This window comes from Schistocerca cancellata, chromosome 2, assembly GCF_023864275.1.
Source record: "Schistocerca cancellata isolate TAMUIC-IGC-003103 chromosome 2, iqSchCanc2.1, whole genome shotgun sequence".
NCBI classification, from domain to species: domain Eukaryota; kingdom Metazoa; phylum Arthropoda; class Insecta; order Orthoptera; family Acrididae; genus Schistocerca; species Schistocerca cancellata.
Genome location: NC_064627.1, coordinates 328,397,731 through 328,419,267, shown reverse-complemented (window position 1 = coordinate 328,419,267; position 21,537 = coordinate 328,397,731). Strand labels below are relative to the sequence as shown.

At 43.0% G+C, this 21,537-nt stretch overlaps 1 protein-coding gene across 1 annotated transcript in view; it reads right to left on the bottom strand.

Annotated features, from left to right (window-relative positions):
• The window catches only part of LOC126153746 (suppressor of lurcher protein 1-like), a 348,799-nt gene that overhangs the window by 38,549 nt on the left and 288,713 nt on the right, over positions 1–21,537 (bottom strand). The window contains exons 8-9 of the mRNA XM_049916091.1: positions 16,999–17,219; positions 7,058–7,244 (exon numbers count right to left, since the gene is read on the bottom strand). Of these exons, the coding sequence (XP_049772048.1) occupies positions 7,058–7,244; positions 16,999–17,219 (408 nt within the window). The remainder of the gene's footprint in view (positions 1–7,057; positions 7,245–16,998; positions 17,220–21,537) is intronic.

Genomic DNA, 21,537 nt, shown 5'->3' with positions numbered 1-21,537 from the left:
CAAAGTCTTAGGTTCTGTCAAGTTTCCTGAATCAGTCACTTCCACTACTTCTTCAATCTTTATTTCTTGATCTGTTTGAATACTTGAATCAACCATGATTTTTTCCTTTTTTACAGTCTCCTGAATAGATTTTAAAAACTTTTTGAAATTCTCTGCTCTTTCCGCATCTCTTTTCTTCTTACTCGGAGACTTTCTTTTGGTTGATCTAGTTTGGTTGTTGCCATTAGCTATAATCTGTTCGGGATATTAGGCGTTGTTCAAGCAACTTATATGTAGGGCAGTTCCTCCCGGTTGTACCGCAGGTCTTTTTGCCCCTTCATGTGCATGGTATGCATACAGCGGATTTTTTGCATTCCTTTCTTACGTGGTTTTCTTCTCGGCACCTGGAGCATGCCGGCTTCCTACTACAATATTTGTGTACATGATCAATGTCCCCACAATTGTGGCAACGGGGTACTATTAAGTAGTCTTTCACGTTAATGGCGTGAAAGCCTATGTATACCCTGCCCATAGCTGTTAGTTTTCTCCATAATCCCCCTGTGACTTCTGCTACATGGTGAACAACATCTCTGTCCCTAGGTCCAGTCCTAAATCTGAGTTTAAAGTCTTTTAGAAAAGCTTCCATACTTAGGTCAGAGTCTTCAAGGTTTTGCCGATAGAGAGTCTCACATAAATCCTCATCTGTCATTGATTTGGGGACATCATATAATATAACAAGTGGATTACGCTTTCGGGGGGGTTCGCACTTAACTGACTTGCATAGCTTTTGGTTCCCTAGCAGTTTGTTCTTATCATCCTCTGAGGCTACATCTACGATAACTACATTTTTTGTAACTTTGACCTTGTTAATTCTAATCTTTTCCCTGACGGGATTTACAGTGGTGGCAAAAACTTCCTGCACCTTTTTTATGTCCTGGCCGGGTAATGGTCTTAAAAAGACTGCAGTGTCTGGTCGTTTAGAGACCTTTGCAATAGTCTCTTTGGTCGTTTGGGCCTTTGGTGCAGCCTGTGCTGCGACGCCGGCCCATGTCTTGCCTGGTTGCTTTCTGAGCCTTTCATTCTCTTTTTCAAGCTCCTCAAGTCTCCCTTCAAGCTTTGCATTGGCTATCGCCCATGCCGCTAATTCATTTTTTATTGCCTGCACTGCGGCCTGACTAATCTTCCCATTCTTAACATTTTGATCGAGCAATTGAGTAATCCTCATATGTCTCTCTATGTTGCTCTCCTCCATCATCTGACCCAGGCCTTCCTGTGGGGAGGGGTCAGATAGCATCGAAGCCCTTGTGGGCGCACTTAGATCGCTTGTCTCTTCAGTAGCTGGTTGTCTTGTTTGGTTCGTTACTTTGTTGTCTGTTCTTGTTGTGTCGTAAGGTCCTCCGTTGGTCGTGTCTGTCCTCTCCCGTTGTGTTGTTGTTCGCGGGCCGCTCCGCGGGTCCCGCCGCGCTACCGTCACTACTTCTCCGCGACCGCTCCGGTCGCCGTTACAACGTATCCCATTATAGGAACCTCGAAGAAAAAATGATCTGCAGTACTGATGAAAGGAGCGACATATGTCACAGCACTACGCTTATCAGACGCAGTATATCATCCGGTCTGATGTTTCAGGATGTGCAGCTAAGCCTCAGTCAAAGACATATTCACGTTAACAGTTTTTTGAGAATCCGCTCACCGTTCCTATCAAGAGTGCTCTGTGGCCGACTTTAAATATTCATTTCTTTTAAAATGAAACTGTCGTAAATATCATATACTCCTGAAAAGTTTGTGATTGTACCCGGCCGTCGGTTGCTGCCTGAGACTAATTAAGACCATTCCTCATTGATTAGTTCGACTGCCTGGATCGACGATTCGGTCCACACAGGGTCAATACAGTCGCGATGATATGTCAGCTGTTTGTTAGGAGAAACTGCTCATATTAATCGAAACAGTAATCACTGAGTATCGTTGTATCAGCATTAAGACGTGGCGGAGGCGTCATGCCCACGTAACAAAAACCACCAAAGCAACCAGCCGTCAGAGCGTACGCCGTGAAAAGAATATCTCTGTCGAGCTTGTTCTGAAAACAATGTTTTGTCCGGAACTGTCACAAAAATCTGAAAACCCGTTTACAGGGTTCGACCGTCATCGGCCATCCTCATATGATAAGAGACATGCCGTGGTTCACTACCACAAATGTGGAAACCACGTTGTCATTGTGGCTGACAACTAACAGCGTGGAGAAAATAAACGTTGCCCAGACGAGTGGAAATGATTGGACGTGACTGTCTGCACCCACATCGCGTGACCTACAGCTACTGCCAACAGGATGAAGCATTTGTCCATACAGCAGTCCGAACCTTGGAGCTCATTTACACAATCTTCACGCCTGACAGAGTTTCTAGCAGAGGTCAGTCTTGTCACGGCCTTCGCTGGCCACACATGCCACCTGATATGTCAGTGAGCGATTATTACTTTCTGTGAGGAACCCTCGAGTCTAAGGTGTATCGCAAGAACTGCAGCATAACATTTTGGATGAGACTGCAGCAATTCAAGCAGGCCAGCTTCGATTCGCCTTTAGCAACTTGCTGAACAGGGCCAAGAAGTGCCAACAGATGAATAGTGGTCACTCTCAACATCTGCTTTCCTCTGCTGTGTTTGTTTGTATACTGGAACTCTGTTCTCTGGGCCAGTTTTGTCTGACCCTCCCTGTATAATTTCATTTTGAAATTCATGTGATTGTGCCAAACAATAAACTATTTTCTGAGGCTACATTGTATGAATGTTTAAGTACTTTGGATCCAAGAGTGTGAGTTTCATCCGGAATTGGGAAGATACATTTTGACCTTGCATCGATTCCAGAGCTCCAAATTGACTAAGGATAGCGACACATAGCCTGTTGTCTCATTGTCAGACGGTTATGGAGAGTAATTTTTTGAGCACAGAAAGCCTGCTAAAATTTGCTTTCATTCTTAACGAGTTCCAAAGAACACGTAGGCATGAGAAAAATGCACAGAATTTCTTTTGGCGTGGGAGATATAAGAGAAACGATTGTGACAAGGTTTGCTCCACGTGAATAGTTTACTAAACTCCTGAGAAGTGGATTACTGCGATGACATTGGCGTCAGCGGTGCATGGACTCCAGAGTAAACGTATTGTTTCGTAGTTAGTAGGCGTTGTAGCTACGATTTACTTGAATAACCTTTCAATCGGTGGCCATTCGTTGTTGGAGACACTAACACTACACATCTTCTCCCTAACTTACCTGAGCAGTCGATTTCCAAAGGCGTTGGCCATTTTTCGGTGGTTCGCTGCAGAGAGTCTCCTTCATTCGGATCTATCCATGTTTAACCGGTTAGTCTCTGCAGACACACATCTTCCCCAGGAATGGAGAATATTTTGTCCCTGGTAGAGAGTGACTCTGTACATGGCCTGCAACTGGCATCGTACTTCCCTTCTTGTCCGAGTTTGAATGTAACGGCCTCCGTCTCACTTCCCAATCTAAGAGGGCATCATTGTGCAAATTCGTCCCTGCACGCAAACGAAGGCAATGCGTCACAAAATGTGTGCCATACCGATCCTATGTTACGTCGCCCACTCAAGTTATTTTAAACCTTGGCACAGTGCCGCAACAGAATAAGTTTTTTATAGTACACGTAATTGTTTCTATGAAGATCAGGCATTTCATAGTAGTTTGTACGACATTGCGCGCAAACACTTTAAGAGCAAAGGAATACAAAATACGTGCTTTCTCATAACTATTTGCCTACTGAAAGTTCGTTTCATAATTTCAAGAAGTACTTTCAGAAGTTTTAACAATTGGAACGTGATCAAAAACACTTGGCAGCAAGTTAAAAGGAGAGATTTTGGCTGAATTCTATCTCTTAGAAAGTATGTTAAAAGGCAAATTAACAGAAGTATCAATAGACAGACTCCATACTTATTAAAGTTCGCCATGAGGAGACACAAAGGGGTTTCGAATTGCGTGGCACAAACCATTTCCTCAAATCTCTGCGGATGAAAGCCCAGGTCGTCTGGTGTACTGTGTGATGATGTCAGAAACAATTAACAGATGATGGAGATTTCAAGTACGGTCACCCCCTTCCATTGGCAGTATTGCAAGATATCAAGCCAGTACATAGGAATTTAGTGGGTGCCAGAATGTAGGAATATTTAGATGGGTATACACAAAAACTCAACGGATATTTCAGTGTATTTCAAATGTGTATGCTTTGGTCAAGGAACTTGCTTCTAGTGTCGTTGATGCAGTGATGTGTTACAATGAACGGTCCCAGGCAGGAAAACGTTTTTTGTAAAATTGGCACCATTTTCCTCCTGGACTGCTTTTAGGAGTCAAGGTCTATTATACCACGGGGATAGCTTTCTCTTAAAAGGCACGATGATCCACTGAAGAACTTTGCAACAAGCTATCACTTGAGAAACAACTCCAAGACTTCGATGGAAACACTTGAGATACGAATTCATGACATCCAGAAAGATACGGTCCCAGTATGCCAATATCGATTATTTTTTAGAGGTGCTTATGGGGCCTGAAGATGGCATAATGAATTGCCCAAACTGGTAGCGAACAGAAAATATCATCTAAATTGCAAGGCTGTTGAATTTTATTATTAAATATTTGACCAGCCGCTGTCCCATGTCCACAATGGATCAACAGAGACCCACAAGACATTTGGGACATCAGGTAATGTTCGTACACACTACACCATCGGCAGGTTTGAAATGATTGTAGCTGCTATTGTCTGTGACAGGTAGAACGGCCACCCGAGTAGATTAGGGTCGTTCGTGTTAAGTGCTCTTAGCAGGCCTGCTAGTATATACGAAGGCAATAAACAACGTCAGATGTTGACATACTATGGAGGACACAGAGATGCCGCGTACTCATGTGAAGCAGCGTTGTGTGACTCCGTTTGGGCTGCTGGCCGAAAAGTACAATATCCAGATTTGTCGGGCATTGGGACGTCACAGTGGCCCACTTTTGACGGCAAGTGAGCTTGAAGGTAAGCATACTCGTCATCAAGATTCTGGTCGACCACGTGCGACCACACCAACGAAGGACTGCCGTATCAAGCTTGTCTAACTACTTCACATCTGCGTCTATCATCCTAGAACGACTCCTTGCAACATTCTGTTCCATCGCTCGCCATTTGTCAGAGGTTAATAGCAGCTAGACTAGAAAATTATCGTCTCATGCGTAGGCTGTTGTTTACTGCAAAACCCGAACGGCTGCTTTAAGTGGTGTCGTGACGGGAAGCGGGGACTACTGATGAATGGCGTCGACTTGTGTTCAACAACGAATCGCAGTACTCCGGATGACACTCGTCAACGAGTATGGTGCCGGCCTGGACAGAGGTCCCAGTTCTCCGTTGTCTTGGAAAGCCGCACTGGTAGTACTCTTGGTGTTGGGAACCGTAGCATACGACTTTGGATCACGGCTGGTTGTGATTGAGGGAACTCTGGCAGCACCATGGTACATTACTAACATTCTATATCCTCATTTGTTTTCTCTCACGTGACAATTACGTAGAGGCAGTTTTCAACAGGACAATGTTCTTCCACACACTGTACGTGTCTCTATGAGCTGTGTACGTGATGTTGAGACACTCCCATGGACAGGAAGATCATCTTATCTGTCCTCGATAGTACATTTCTAGCACCAGCTCGGACCTCAATTGCACCTAGGACCAGATACAATTTTAAGTCAGCTTTCCTGAAGCGAGGATACAACGCTTTTGAAATAGGCCTCGAAATCGAATCAGTGCATACATCCAGGCCATCAACATTAGTGAACTGATACCACCTAGTTTTTTGGGGCTGCAGTCGGTGAAGTGTCATGTATACTGTCATCCAGAGAAGTTTAATTCTGTTTCTTCCTTTCTTTCTGCATACTTCTCTTTTTTGTCAGGGTGTATGATTTGTAGAAAGAGGAGATTTCACTAATAATTCGAAGAAAGGGAGGTAATTTTAAACTGCGTGGTTCCAGAAGCCTTTTGAAGACTGAAACATCTGTGATGTTCATATGCAGACTGAAGCGACGACTGAACTCTGTAGCATGACCAAGATTTAAACCCAGGTGTGTGCTCACTAGCCAGATGTGCTAACCACTACGCCACATTGGCACAGTTGGTTTGCACAACTGCACGGACTATCCTGGCACATCTCACTGCTCAACTCAAATTCCCAGTCACACGTAAGCCCAGTTGGAACTCCAACCTTAAGTCGAACAGCATTGCAGGGGGTATCCAACTGTATTGGAATAGCACCTCAGCATCGAACGAAACGGGCCGCGGTGATTTTATCAAATCAAACCATATGGTTCTAGAGACCTTTTCAAATCTCGAACGTCTGGTATACATGCAGCTTGAAACGACACACGAAAATTTATACTAAGGGCGGGCTCCACAACCACGTCTCCAGCTGAGGTGCTACTGCAATACAGTTGAGAGCCTCTGCATTGCTGTTCGAGTTCAGGGAGAATAGCAAGTGGGCTGAGGCGTGAATGGGAATTTGGATTGAGAATGGAGTTGTACAGTTGTACAAGCCACTGTGAGAGGATGACGTAGTGGTTAACGCACCTGTCCCGTGAGCGGGAGACTGAGGTTCAAATTTTCGTTTGTCGATTCCGTGCGCAGATATACGTCAGCGATAATGTTGCTGGAGTATTTTAATGGGAGTTAATCTTCAGCTAAATATGATTCTCTAAGCGCAATTTCTAAGACAAATTGTTAGGGGAAGCCGGTGAACCTTAGTGTCTGCGTGATTTTAATAAAACAACGCCTACGTAAATATGAGCAGTAGCCTAGCTGTATTATTTTCAGAGTTCCTTTTGAAGTAAATCCTGTTGTAAGCTACTTGCCGTGCGCATCCAAAGTTTCTTCATTAAAGAGCTAAAACTACGACAGCTATTCGCTAATGGAGATAGCGTTGATCCGTGGAACACGCAACTAGTTGTGTTTCACGAGATTTCACAACCACTTTACGTCGGATCCCCCCCCCCCCCCCCTCTCTTACAGAAGTTTCCAGTTTAAGGCTCACGAGGAGAGCGCGACCGCCGCGGGCTCACCGCGCGCGCTCCGCCGGCGACTGCAGGCCGCTGATCAGCAGCCGCACCCGCTGCCTGCCGCGCGCCTCGAAGTCGAAGCGGCAGCGCGCGTGCGCGGCGCGGCCCGCCGGCGCCCCCACCGTGCCGCTCCTGGCGCCGTCGCTGCTGATGGTCGCGCCGCACTGCGCCGTCACTGGCTCAGCAGCGTCTGTCGACATGCGGCGGGTCCCAGCGCGGTCCGTAAGAGCGGCACTAGCGTCTCAGAAATGTTCTAACAACGATAAATGATGTATATATGCACGAATACCTCTTGACTTTTAGCATGCACAGTGGAGAAATCTACCTGTTAATAAGGATAGAGGACAATGAATCGAGACAATGAATCGAAAAAAAAATTCAAATAATCATAGTTCTGGAATGCACTGCTGTTGAGTTGCGGCTACAAAACAAGAGCCAATTTATTTTATCGCTATAGCTTGCACCATTGTCCCGCCTTCTGCGCGGGGTTGGCGTGGTTAAATCGGATAATTTCAAGGGGTGGCCGGATGCCCTTCCTGCCGCCACCCCGTAGCCCCCAGAACGGGATCAGAGTACCCCATCTGTCTGCATCGAGTGTAAATCATGGAAAACCGCGGATGTGTTTCAAATGTCTCTGAGTTGTGTAACTTCAGGCGGGGCGTGGGGACCATCCCAGTATTCACTTAGAGGGATGTGGAAAACCGCCAAAAAACAACAACCAGGCTGGCCGGCACACCGCCCTCGTCGTTAATCCGGTGGGCGTATTCGATCGGTGGCCGGAAGCAGCGCATTAGCGCTCTCGGCTAACCTGGCGGGTCAAAACGAGAGCAAATCAGTCCGCGCCCAAATATATGTGTTTAAAATAACGCGCAAAATGCCGCAGTTACCAATTAAATCAGCTGAATATAATGGTTTCTGCTGAAGAATCAAAGCTAGGCGAACTTCATATGAGTTTGAAAATTCCTGTCACGAACTTCTAGGGCTTGTAGAGGGGAGTGAGTACCTAATATTTTGAATAGGACCTTACGTCGTGAAACGGACCGTTTCCGTTCTATGACGGCTTAAATTCGGATGTTCAACTCCTCCATTTCTGTTTGAGCTATCGAATTAGGCATGATGCAGTACAGCTATTAGGTTACAATTTGAAAGGAAACGTAACGAAACATCCATTTATTCCTTAAATTTAAACATTACTTGTTTACATCATTCCACAACAAGGAAGAACCCATCAAACTGTGCGTACAGAATATAATGTTTAAGAATTAATGCAAACGAACATGCTTAAGTGATAATAGATGTTTCGTTATGTATCCTTTGGAATTGTGACCTAATAATTGTTTTTCGTCACGCCTAATTCAGTTTCTCAAACAGAAGTGGATTAGTTCAACATCTGAGTTGGAACCGTGGTAGAAAGGAAACCATAGGTTTGCGGGAATGGGTTTCTGCTCGAAATATTACTCACTCCCCTTTGCAAGCCCTAGAAGTCTGTGAAAGAAATTTTCGAACACCTTGTATAGAGGGTGATTCTGTGATCGTGTTACAAACTTTCTGGGTCCATAGAGATGGAAAAATGTACCGTTGTTCCTAATATTGTAGGGTAGGCACCTTTCAGAGGCGTCAGCAAGAATCAAAACAAAAAAAGTCTACAGATGTTGGGCTCTAAAATGCGTATCTGAGGAGCTATGAACACTTTTTCATCTTCGCTAGTGTGAAACAAATCTCAATTTGACAAGTTCCCCAGCTCTCAAGGCATGAATTTTAGAACCCATTTTCACAGGACTTTTTCTTCTTTTGGTCCGTACTACCACATCTGAAAGATGGCTACCGTACCGTCTCAGCAACAACAATACCAGTACTTGTCTTCCACTGACAAGGGTACCAGAACGGTTTTCGCTTGTAAACTTCGACTCATCCGTTTCCAGTACAGGGACCCTTACCAAAAGTTGATACATTTATCCTTCTCCATCATCCTAGACTGTCTGTATCATCATCAAGGAATCATCCTTTGTATACATAAAATTACAGATTCCGGGGCTGTAGATTAGTAAGGGCGACAGTGATAGATGCACTTTTAACCACACTCAAATGTATTGGCTCAGCTGGCCAATCAGTGGGTATTATTCCATACCTGTAGCTTCACAGCGATGGATTTGCGGTTAATAGAGAAATGAGGTTCTGGCATTATTACCAGGTTGATTTTCTCCGCCTCAGCTGTAGTGTAAGTACAGGCTACCTTGCCAGTTAAACTGTGTGCAAAATTTTTAGATTTTGATGAACAAGATCTAACTTTATAAGATAACCCAATGATTTATTTCGCTTTACTGTACGTGGAACGGGTTTGTCGGGAAAAGAAGAATATATAGGGACAAACAAACTAACAAAACACCCTTTCAGTGGGAGGTCACTAGTTCAGTCTGTAGTAAGATTCATTTGAAACTGTTCTGTTAACAACTATGACAGGAATAATATTAGCTGCTAAAATCTCACAATGTGCATGTGCCCGGGAGGTGCATCCTCGTAGATCATCATTCTGTATTACACTTCACGAAATAGACATGGTCAACATTTAAGAAATGTACAAAATAAACCATCAGTTTGCACCATGAACACCAAATGGAACACCACAGCGTTCACAAAGTCTCCCACCGTCAAGATCGAAGGCGAACTCCTTGGGAGTTATAAAACGTGCAGGACGTTCACCTAGGGATCCCCTCTCATAGAATGCATGTAGAATCATGTACAGGAGGGTGACGAGAGCTAGTGGAATGTGATAGCATGCAACCGAATGCGAAACAGTCTGTCGTGAAGCTCATCGTGTAACTGGCTATCTTTTAAGGCGTAGCTGAAGGTAGTGCGATAACATGTTTTATAGGCACGAAAAAAAAAAATCCAGAGGCTGAGTTCGTCCTGTGGTTCCAGGTGGTATGAATTGCAGCACCACACACCTTTTAGGAGGGATTCTTTGCTCAAAAGGGGTATTACTTTTATACGCATATCAGGAATCAAGGAAAAGCAAGTTATTTTGACCAGATATTTGCTAAAAGCGGCGCTCATACCATAGTTGTAGTTCTCTTATGGCCATTTTGCTACCCTTGTTTGTGCTGTGACGTAAATCTTCCGTATTGCCCTTGCAAGATTATGCACACGAGAAAAAATCGTAGGGCTCAAAGCACTTTCAGCTTTTCGCAACGCAATAAATAACTTCCCAGCCAATTTACCATCCAGATTAACAGTCCGCATAACTGTATATGAATGCGTTAAAGCACTTTTGTTAGCTTCATACAGCTCTTTTCGTACCTCTAATTTCCAAGATTCCATTCACATGCATTTTCTCTTGAAATCCAGATTGGTTTGAGTTGAAAACAAATTTCATACTAAACGATGGGATAAGTTTTTTTTTATGCCATTTACAAATCTTCGGGCCGATTCTTCAGGTTGTTGTGCCTCGTAAAGTTCACGCTTTATCTGAAATTTTATTACCTACGTCCTCCAAATTCGCAGCACTGAAGTTTTGCAACTATCCAATGCTTCCTTTGAAATCACTTTAATCCAAATAATCACGTAATAGGCCACCATTATGCATACCATATAAATTTTTTTATGTTTCACAGATTCATAAAAACAGACATAAAATTTTTAAATTTTCGCCTTACAAATTCATAATTTAAATCTAAAAATGTAAGTAACAGTTCTAAGTCTGTTCATAATCGATGTTTTTTTCTGTTTACCATGCTGTGGATGACGTTCCATCTACGTAATTGCGATTAGTATCGGCTCCTTGGACACCGATTGTCCTTTACTGCGTTTTAATGATGACGGGGTTTGTAGCTCCCTGTCCGACAGGAATGATGAACTACATCGCTCCACACCTGTTCAGTACCAATTTCACTTGTTAAGCAACTATCGTCGCCTTTGTACTCCTCATGTACATTATCTGCATACTCGTGGGTACACGACACCACTCAGTCCACTGACTCATCTTCCAGACACGCTGATACTTCATCTGCCAGTTGTTTGTCACTGTGTGAAATTTCTTGCGTTCCTTTACGACGAAATGTCAACTTCGGCAACTGTTGCTGTAGATATAATGCCACGTTTACTTTGTTTATCGCTGCCATTGCTCTGCTTTGTATCAACAGCAGTAGCACTGTAGTGAATTAGTCGACGACTAAGCAGTTCAGCTACGTTCCGTAGCCTCATGCTGGATACCTCCAGCACCGCCCACTCTTGCCATTTGCAGCCAATATTGTGGCTGCGTAGTAGACGGTAAGTGGGGCGTCGAGTGCCGAAACATCGCTGGCCTTCAGCGACCTCGCCCAAGGAGTTTCTCCTAAGAGGCTTATTGTCAGGATTTTGACAAATGTAAGACATTTGATTTTACGAACTGATCTAAAATATCCGTCAGGGAATCTTTACAGTGAATTATGATAAAAAATACTTTACCCAGGTTAGTTATACTGTCTTATGGAAACACTTATATTTCTGTACAGTTTTTCTTACGTATATCAGTCTAAGGTAGTTTAAATGGTTCAGTTACCGGTTTCGATTTATTGCCATGACATCATTAGATGACCCGTTTAAAAAGAAAGAAGAAGTGAAATAGTAAAATATTGGGAAACTATGATACAAAATCAAATAACTTTAAAAGGGCACACAAGTATTAATTTTAGGTTTAACAGTTATTCGTCAATGGATGCTGTGGTGTCACCACCAGACACCACACTTGCTAGGTGGTAGCTTTAAATCGGCCGCGGTCCATTAGTACATGTCGGACCCGCGTGTCACCACTGTCAGTGATCGCAGACCGAGCGCCACCACACGGCAGGTCTAGAGAGACTGACTAGGACTCGCCCCAGTTGTACGGGCGACTTTGCTAGCGACTACACTGACGAAGCCTTTCTCTCATTTGCCGAGAGATAGTTAGAATAGCCTTCAGCTAAGTCCATGGCTACGACCTAGCAAGGCGCCATTAACCATTTCTAGAGAGAGTCTCACTTGTATCATCAAGACTGCTGTATACAAATGATGGATTAAAGTTAAGTATTCCAGCAGCTACGTACTTTTCTTATAGCATTCATTACGTATTCTGTTTCAGACATAACGCCAGCCGGCGTGTGTAAACGCGTGCCTTTCGGTTACCCGTCACTGTGGACTGGCTGTCTTGTCAGTCCACTACAGATTCGCTTACAGTATAGACATAACTGTGCCCACCACGTCACTTAGCGTTGCCATAACTATTATCGTGAACTATCGAAAACTATGAACGTGATGGTATGTCTAAAAACCTAACTGTGATAAAGTGGACCAAATGTTTGGAATCCCCAGACACAATTTACTTCTGTGGAATACCGTTGTGAAAATCTCCTCTTGTAATGTTCAGATATGAAGACCGGACGGGTGTAAGCTTCTCCACGTCGTAAATCGTGTGCTGAAATGATCGAACCAGGACATTTGTGAGAATAGAAAGACACTGTCAAATTGAGCTTGAAGTTGTTTCGCCTGTCAAACGGAATAAGTTTCGAATATGGGTCGTGGCACAGCACAATCCAATACATCGGAGTATTCACCCAGTCATACATTACCGAGTCAAGGTTGAATTTTATGTGTTGCCTTTCACAGTACTTTGAATGTTAGTTGAGGGAAATCGGTAATTTTTTTTCTTGGTGAGCAACTGACCACATTCGATCACAAGATTTTGCTGGTCAAACTGACCTTTCAGTAGCTTTCCGAAGGACGACATACATGAAATTTTAGCATATGTCTTGAATGCACTGCAGCGCGCAGCTGCGTTGGAGTGTTGTCTGATGGATCACTAGCAGCTCTGTCTCTAATGATGTCGCCATCGACGGCACGTTAAACTCTCATCTTCGTTCTTTTCATCACTGCAACTAACGGAAGATATTTTCACTCTGTTAGACTTTTATGATTAGTACAGACAGAGGACCTCTCTTGTCTTGGGGAAATCTCCTTGTCTCATGAAGCTACCTGCAAGTTGTGTACTGAGACCTAAACGGGAACGTCTTTGGTGACTGCGGGACGTTCTGTACTCTTGTGGTCCTCGACTGTTTTTACCCGCTGGATGTGTCCTGTAAATTTTATTGGATGACATACTATTTTTGGTGACTGCGGGAGTTTCTGTACACTTGCCAGTGGTCATCGAGTATTTAATTCCGATGTCGATGACGTTCCTGTGGGTGTGAAAGGCGTCACAAGTTAAATAAATAAAAAAAGTAAAACACCGAGAGTGCCTATCCTTTCTTGAACATCTCAAGAGACTGATGTACCATTAGCCGAAAGATGGCTAGTGCCATATTTGTGTAGTACCATATGCGAATTTGTTTACGATGAGTCACCATGACTTGGATATGATTTCACTGGAGATAGCTACACAGTAGCTGCAATCGATCTGCAATAAACAGAATAAAAATGTACGACCTATGCTACCGTTTTACCTCCCATCTTCGGATTTTATTAATACGGTTGTGGAGCACGCTGTTCCTAATTTGAAATAAATCTTTGACAGCAAATATATTTATAATTATTGGACAAATGTATTAGAATTCGTTGGCTGCAAATCTCTATCATCATCACTGAGATGTGTTCAGACAAAGTGCTGGAAAGACCGGTTATTTCTGATAACTGCTCAGCACAACTGTTGTTCCAAGTTAAGTTTCACCCTAAGTACTGACAAGTCCTGGCATTGCTTCCACTTACTTATGTCAGGCTCCTCACTTTTATCTTTCCTATCTGGCCACCCTCGGCCAGCTCTTGTTCTTTTCCGACCCTCACGCTTTTAGGTTTCGAGGGCTAGGGGTCTTTCATTTTCCAACCTATACTTCTCATGCAGCGTCTGACCCGGAGCGGGCGGCTGCAAAAGGCGTCTGTATCCCATGTTAGGGGGGGCCTCCAGAACTGCGGAAGGCAACGGAATACCACCGCAGATTATCTTCCCTGCATAGTGCAGTCTCCATTTTATGCACAAAAAATGGCTTCCTCTCATGTTAAATCAGTGTCCGGAGGTAAAATAGTCCCCCATTCCCAGTCAGATGAATATGTATTCTACTACTCAGGAGGAGAAATAAAAGGAATTAAAGGAGTAGGAATGATTATGACAAAGGAATTGGCAAAATGTGTGGAATATGTAGACTATGCAAATGACCGGGTTATTGGTGTAAGGCTGAAAGGAGCACAAAAAGATTTACTGATTGTCCAGGTGTATATGCCAACTTCAAAGCATGATGACCAAATTGTAGAGGAAACGTACAATGTAATAGAGAGAATAATGAACGAAAATAAAAAATGCTGCAAAATAATAATGGGGGACTGGAACGCCATTGTGGGAGAAGGGAAAGAGGGAAACATAGTAGGCAGTCATGGTCTTGGAAAGAGAAATGACAGAGGTGAATGCTTAATTGACTTCTGCAGGGAAAGGCAGCTGATAGCGGCAAACACATGGTTCAAGAACCATAAGAGGAGGCTCTACACTTGGAAATCACCAGGGGATAAATACAGAAACCAAATCGATTTTATACTGGTAGAAGAAAGATACAGGAATGGAATCAAGAAGGTGCTCACATTACCATGTGCAGATATTAATAGTGACCACAACTTACTTATGGCAGAAATAGAAAGAAGAATGAAAAAACTGAAAAAGGCGACAATGGTGAAGAAGTGGGATCTAGAGAAGATAAGGTCCAACAAAGAACAAATTACAGAAATGCTGTCTCGGGACTTTCTAAACACATTACGAGACAAAGAAGCACCTGATAATGCCAACGAGTACTGGAATATGCTGAAAGAAGGAATCATTAAAGCAGGACAGCAAAATATAAGATATGTAAAAGGGAAAAGGTCAAAAAAACCATGGATCACACAAGAAATGATTTCCAAGATGGAGGAGAGAAGAAAATTGAAAAACAAGAACACTGATGATGCAAGAAAGATATACCGAAGGTTAAATAATGAACTGCGAAGAGAAACAGAGCAGGCTAGGAAAAAACGGCTAAAAGAGGAATGCGATGAAATTGAAGAACTGGACAGGAAGGGAAGATACGACTTACTATACAACAGAGTAAAGACTATGACATGGGAACAAAACAGAGCAGGAAGTGCTACTATGGAAATTTTGAGTAAAGACGAAGAGTTAGTGTACGAAGATTGTGACGATGTCCTCCAGAGATGGAAAGAATATATAAAAGAGCTATATGACACAAATAGCAAACCAGAAACTCTGGAACTTGAATCACACAACAGTGTAAGCGATGAAGAGAAAGGACCGACCATCATAATGGAAGAAGTAAAGTCTGCCATTGCTGCAATGAAAAATGGCAAAGCAGTAGGTACAGTTACAATACCGGGAGAAATACTAAAATGCTTGAACCACAATGGAATAAGAGAAATATTGAGGTTATGTAATAAGATATATGACAGTGGTGAATGGCCTGAGGACTTTTTGACAACAATAATGATTCCATTACCGAAAAAACAAGGAACCAAGAAATGCAGCGAGCACAGGACTATCAGCCTCATTTCACATGCAGCCAAAGTGATGTTAAGAATAATTAATAAAAGACTTGAAAAAGTAATGGAGGAGAATCTCGGAGAAGAGCAGTTTGGCTTTAGATGGAATACGGGCACCAGAGATGCAATAGGGCTCCTACGAATCTTGGGAGAAAGGTTTATTGAAAAAGGAAGAGACCTATATACGTGCTTCATCGATTTAGAAAAGGCATTTGACAATGAGGTTTGGGACAAGCTGGCGACTATTATGAGGGAAAAGAGAGTGGACTGGAAAACCAGATGACTTATAAACTCATTATACCTTAATCAAAAAGTTTCAGTTAAAGTGAGAGCAGAAAGTACAAACTGGATCAGGCTAGGGAAAGGAGTAAGACAAGGATGCTGTTTATCACTTACTCTTTTCAACCTGTACTTGGAAAATATGATTGACCAATGCTCATTAGATGACAAAGGAGTAGAAATTGGAGGAAGAAGAGTAGGATGCTTGAGATTTGCTGATGACATGGTCCTTCTAGCCACAGGGGAAAAAGAATTACAGGATTTGGTGGACACCATTGCAACTAACGAAAAAAAATATGGAATGAAAATTAACACAAATAAAATAAAAGTATTGGCAATAGGAGGAAATAAGGAAATAAAAATTGTGCTGAATGGAGAAACACTAGAACAGGTGCAAAATTTTAAGTATCTTGGAAGCAGGATAGACACCAACTGGAAGTGCACCACAGAAATTAAAACAAGGATAGCAATGGCAAAAGAGGCGTTTTATAAGAAAAGGAGAATCTTCTGCAGCGGTCTGGACAGAGAACTCAGAAAGAGACTCATAAAATGTCTTGTATGGAGTGTTCTTCTATATGGCGCTGAAACATGGACTATGAGGAAAAATGACAGAGAAAGGCTTTTGAGATCTGGACATGGCGGAAGATGGAAAGAATATGTTGGATGGACAGAGTAAAAAATGAAGAGGTACTGAGAAGAGTGGGAGAGAAAAGACAGTTACTAGATGTAATAAAGAGAAGAAAAAAAATTGGATTGGGCATATATTAAGAAAGAATGACGGACTGATAAAAACAGTTTTAGAAGGTTACGTAGAAGGGAAAAGGAAGCGAGGGAGGAAGAGATTCCAGATACTGGATGACATGATGGACGGTACAACATACAGCAGCCTTAAGAAGGAAGCAATGGATCGCAGAAAATGGAGAGGCAAAGGACCTGCTAATATAGCAGATAACTGATGATGATGACTGACAAGAAAACACATAGCTGGGGTGTGCGTAAGTCACTTCATAATCTGAAATTACTATCCACCTCAAAAACGTATGTTCCGAAATACTGCCGATTTGAAAAACATACGACCCTATGTACGAGCTATATGAGATACATGCATTCTTGGTTTTGACACACAGTGCAAAAGTGTGGCTGACCTTTGGCAGTGCCGCCTTGACCCTCTGGTCCCTCCTGGAAGTGGAAGGTAGCACGGAAACCCTGCGCGGGCCAGCGCGCTCGAGCCGACAGCTCCACGTAGAGGTGAGATCCCGTGGACAGCACCTCCAGCTGTGACGCCTCGGCGCACGCCACCGCCGCGCTCGGCGATGCTGGGCTGGCACCGTCGTGCACCGTCACCGTGTCCTCGCTCTCCAGGCAGCTGCAGCACACAGCGGCCAAGCGTTAACGTTCCACTCACCTGTAGCGACCATTAAAGTTATTATGAGGACATGCTGAAAAGCAATGCCCCGAATTTTTACGTGAACACTGTAAGTAGTCTGTTTAGGTTTTCTTATTGGTGACGCCACGTAGCGCTCTGTATGAAAATCACTGGCTGTGCTGTGTGCAGTCTGAGGCTAGTTTGCATTGTTGTCTGCCATTGCAGTGTTGGGCAGTTGGCTGTTAACAGCGCGTAGCGTTGCGCAGTTGGAGGTGAGCCGCCAGCAGTGGTGGATGTGGGGAAGTGAGATGGCGGATTTTTGAGAGCGGATGATCTGGACGTGTGTTCATCAGAAACAGTACATTTGTAAGAGTGGATGTCATGAACTGCTATCTACATTATGACTTTTGAACACTAGTAAGGTAAATACATTGTTTGTTCTCTATCAAAATCTTTCATTTGCTAACTATGCCTATCAGTAGTTAGTGCCTTCAGTAGTTTGTATCTTTTATTTAGCTGGCAGTAGTGGTGCTCACTGTATTGCAGTAGTTCGAGTAACGAAGATTTTTGTGAGGTAAGTGATTTGTGAAAAGTATAGGTTAATGTTAGTCAGGGCCATTCTTTTGTAGGGATTATTGAAAGTCAGATTCTGTTGCGCTAAAAATATTGTGTGTCAGTTTAAATACAGTCATGTATAATTTTTCTAAGGGGACGTTTCAACACTCTCAAACCTTTTTAAATAAAACGGGCGTTATTGACTTTCTACATCTTTATTATCCATGTCTACCAATTTCTTTCTCAACACAGGTACCCCGTGATGAACACAATTCTCCCAACAACAGATGAGTTTGTTGATCCTGTCGTGTAAAATGTTTGACCTTGTTGACCAAACCACAACCTCACCTGTGCTTGCACCGCTCCAGCACTAGCACAGCAAAGTCTTCCTAAGAGTTCTTTAAGACTCGGAAAGAGATGAAAATATAATGGAGACAAGTCGGGACTGTACGGAGCATGGTCAGTGACAGTGAATCCAAGGCGTCGAATTGCGGCAGATTTGGCAGCTCTAGTGTGTCGTCAACCTGAAGGGAAGGAATCTCCAAGTGTGGACGAACTCTCTAAATTAGGAGCTCGATTACATCACACTGTTCCTCCAGCACCGACATAGCTACGTTCCACACCGCCATGTTACACGCTACAATTTGGAGCCCTCTAGTGGCAGAGTGCTGCAAATGTGTAGACATGGACAATAAAGAAGAAGAATGTTAATAACGTTAGTTTTATTTTAAAATTTTTTAAGTGTTTTCACATAAAAAATTGGGAAGCATAATTTTCAGTACCCCCTCGTATTACTCTTTTTCAATTACTGATTGTGTCAGAGCAACGTAATCATAACTCTTAATTTAGTAAAACTAGTCTCTACACCTACAATTAACGTGTTTGCCCTTAAAATAACTATTTGACAAGGCGATGATGGTAAATTATCGTAGACCTATCATCAAAATATCTTATTGTTATCCACAGATCCATGCAGATCGTCCTCCTGACTACGAAGTATGGCGGTGCAGTATATCACCGTCGCCGATCGCTTGTGCTTCCGGCGCAACATCTGGGTCCTGCGGGAAGTTTGCCGCTGGCCCGCAGGCGCTTCTTTATACAGAGACTGTACCGCCTTACTTGTACATCGTATGATAAGCACAATTTGTTGACAGGCTAAATGCTACCATGCACCACTAGGAGCGCCATCATTATTCATAGGCAGTGCACAGTAGCTCCTGTGGTGCTGGTATCGAGGAAACTGGCTTGTGTCCACCGGTCACGTGGCGCCTGTGGATGTTCCTCCGCCTGCTGGGCACTCAAGTTATGCCTCAACCTCCAGCAGGGAGCTCTTCAGTCAGCTCTGAGCCAGGTATCCTCCGAGTCTCCTGGCTTATCAGTCGGAGTTTTCACCCAGTCCACCCAGGAGTTTACACTGCATCTCACCAGGAACGTCGCTCTACCCGTCACAACGAATGATACACAAGTATGGGCCTGGTACTGCTACAGTGGAACATAGTCTGTACTTGAGTTAAATAAGTGTCGTGCCCAACGTTACTACAGATTATGTTCAGCATATCTGATCAAAGATAATCATCTAGCTGCTTTGTTGTTCTACCTTGAACTTGACTGTGTTCTTTGGTGCAACAAATGTGTATTTGAAGGATACCTGGAAGCATAACTCATCAATCACCAAGTAGTAAAAACATGGTCGAAGTTTCGTTTGAGATTCAAACGGAATCCCATGGTCGAATTTTCGTAGCAGATTCAAACGGTATCCCACACCGGTATTCAGTCCTGAAACATAGCCTTATACAAGCAAACACCCATCCAATTGAGTTATCCAGTCATGAGTCACTACCTACTCTCAGCCAAACGGCATTCCAGTGTTGGAAACACCAGTGCCAGGACGACCATTGAAGTTAAGAAAAGTCGCTCCAAGTTAGTACATGGACGGGTGACTACTTGGATACGCCAGGTATAGTTGGCTCAGGGCAAGCCACTCGAAATGGCGTACTCTTGAAAGACTTGCATCAAGTCGGTTTGTCATGGAACATTATTATTATTACTATTATTACCCTCACAATTTTATTTCCGCCAATACCTTTCTGCTTTCTGTGCTAACAATATATGAGCATATATCGTCGATGTAGATTTGTCTCCTTCGTTCCAAGATTCTTGTGTATGTGCAAGATGACCTAGCTGCAGAGGCTTTCTATATAGCAAAAATTAATTCACCTTACACTACGTATGACAGAGTGTATCATAATTTAAAGCCACATTAATTTTGTAGATCGTCATATCCAGCAATCTTTGTGGTTAACTATGAGCGCTGCATCTAATAGTGTGTTGTTGTTGTTATGGTTTTAAGTCCGAAGACTCGTTTGATGAAGCTCTCCTCGCTACTCTATCCTGTGGAAGCCTCTTCATCTGCAAATGACTACTGCAACCTATATCAATTTGAACCTTTTGTCTCTCTACAATTTTTGCTCCCCAACTTCCCTTCAGTACTATATCGATAATTTATTATGTCTCAGAATGTATCCTAAAAAGCTGATTTAGATCACAAGTATCTTTCCTCACCAGTTTTATTCAGCACCTCCTTATTAGTTACGCGATCATCCCACCCAATCATCAACATTCTTCAGTAGAAACACATCTCAGAAACTTATAATCTCTTCCTGTCTGAGCATTTTATTGTCCACGGTTCAGTTACATACAAGGCAACACTAAATACCTTCAGTAAAAAATGGCTCTGAGCACTATAGGACTTAACATCTGAGGTCATCAGTCCCCTCGAACTTAGAACTACTTAAACCTAACTAACCTAAGAACATCACACACATCCATGTGTGCCTGCCCGAGGCAGGATTCGAACCTGTGACCGTAGCGGTCGCGCAGTTCTAGACTGTAGCGCCTAGAGCCGCTCGGCCACCACGGCCGGCAAATATCTTCAGTAAAAACTTCCTAACTGGTAAATCTATATTCAATGTTAACAAATTTCTGCTTTTCACAAAAACTTCTACTGCCATTGCCAGTTTACATTTTGTACTCTCTCTTCTTCGGTCATCATCAGTTGCTTTACGCGCCAAACAGCAAATCTCGTTTACTACCTTTAGTGTCTCCGTTCTTAATCTGATTCCTTCAGCATCGACAGATTTAGTATGACTACATTCCATTAACATAGTTTTGATTTTGTTAATATTTATCCTTTATCATTACTTCAAGTCACGGTCCATTCCATTCGACTGCTGTTCCAAGTGCTTTGCTGTATTCGACAGAATTACAATCTCATCAGCGAACATCAAAGCTTTTATTTTTTCTCCTGAACTCATATTCCTTCTTCACGTTTTTCTTTAGTTTTTCAGTCTGACTGTTCACTGTACGGACTGAATAACATGGGGGACAGGCTACAACCCTGTCTCACTCCCTTAGCTGCCACAGCTTCGCTTTCGTGCCTCTCGACTCTTGTAACGGCCGTCTGGTTTCTGTGTAGGTTCTAAATAGCATTTCGTTCCCTGTGTTGTAACCCTGCTACCTTCAGAATTTCAAAGATAATAATCCAGTAAACATTTTCAAAAGCCTTCTCTAAGTCCACAAATGCTATAAACTTTAGTTTTGCCTTTTCTTAACCTATTTCTAAGATAATGATGTGGTCAATTTCGTCTCACGTATTCCTACATGACTCCAAACTGGTCTTCCCCTAGGTCTGCTTCTACCAGTTTTTTACATTCTTCTGTAAGGAATTCGTCTTAGTATTCTGAAACTATGTCTTACTAAACTG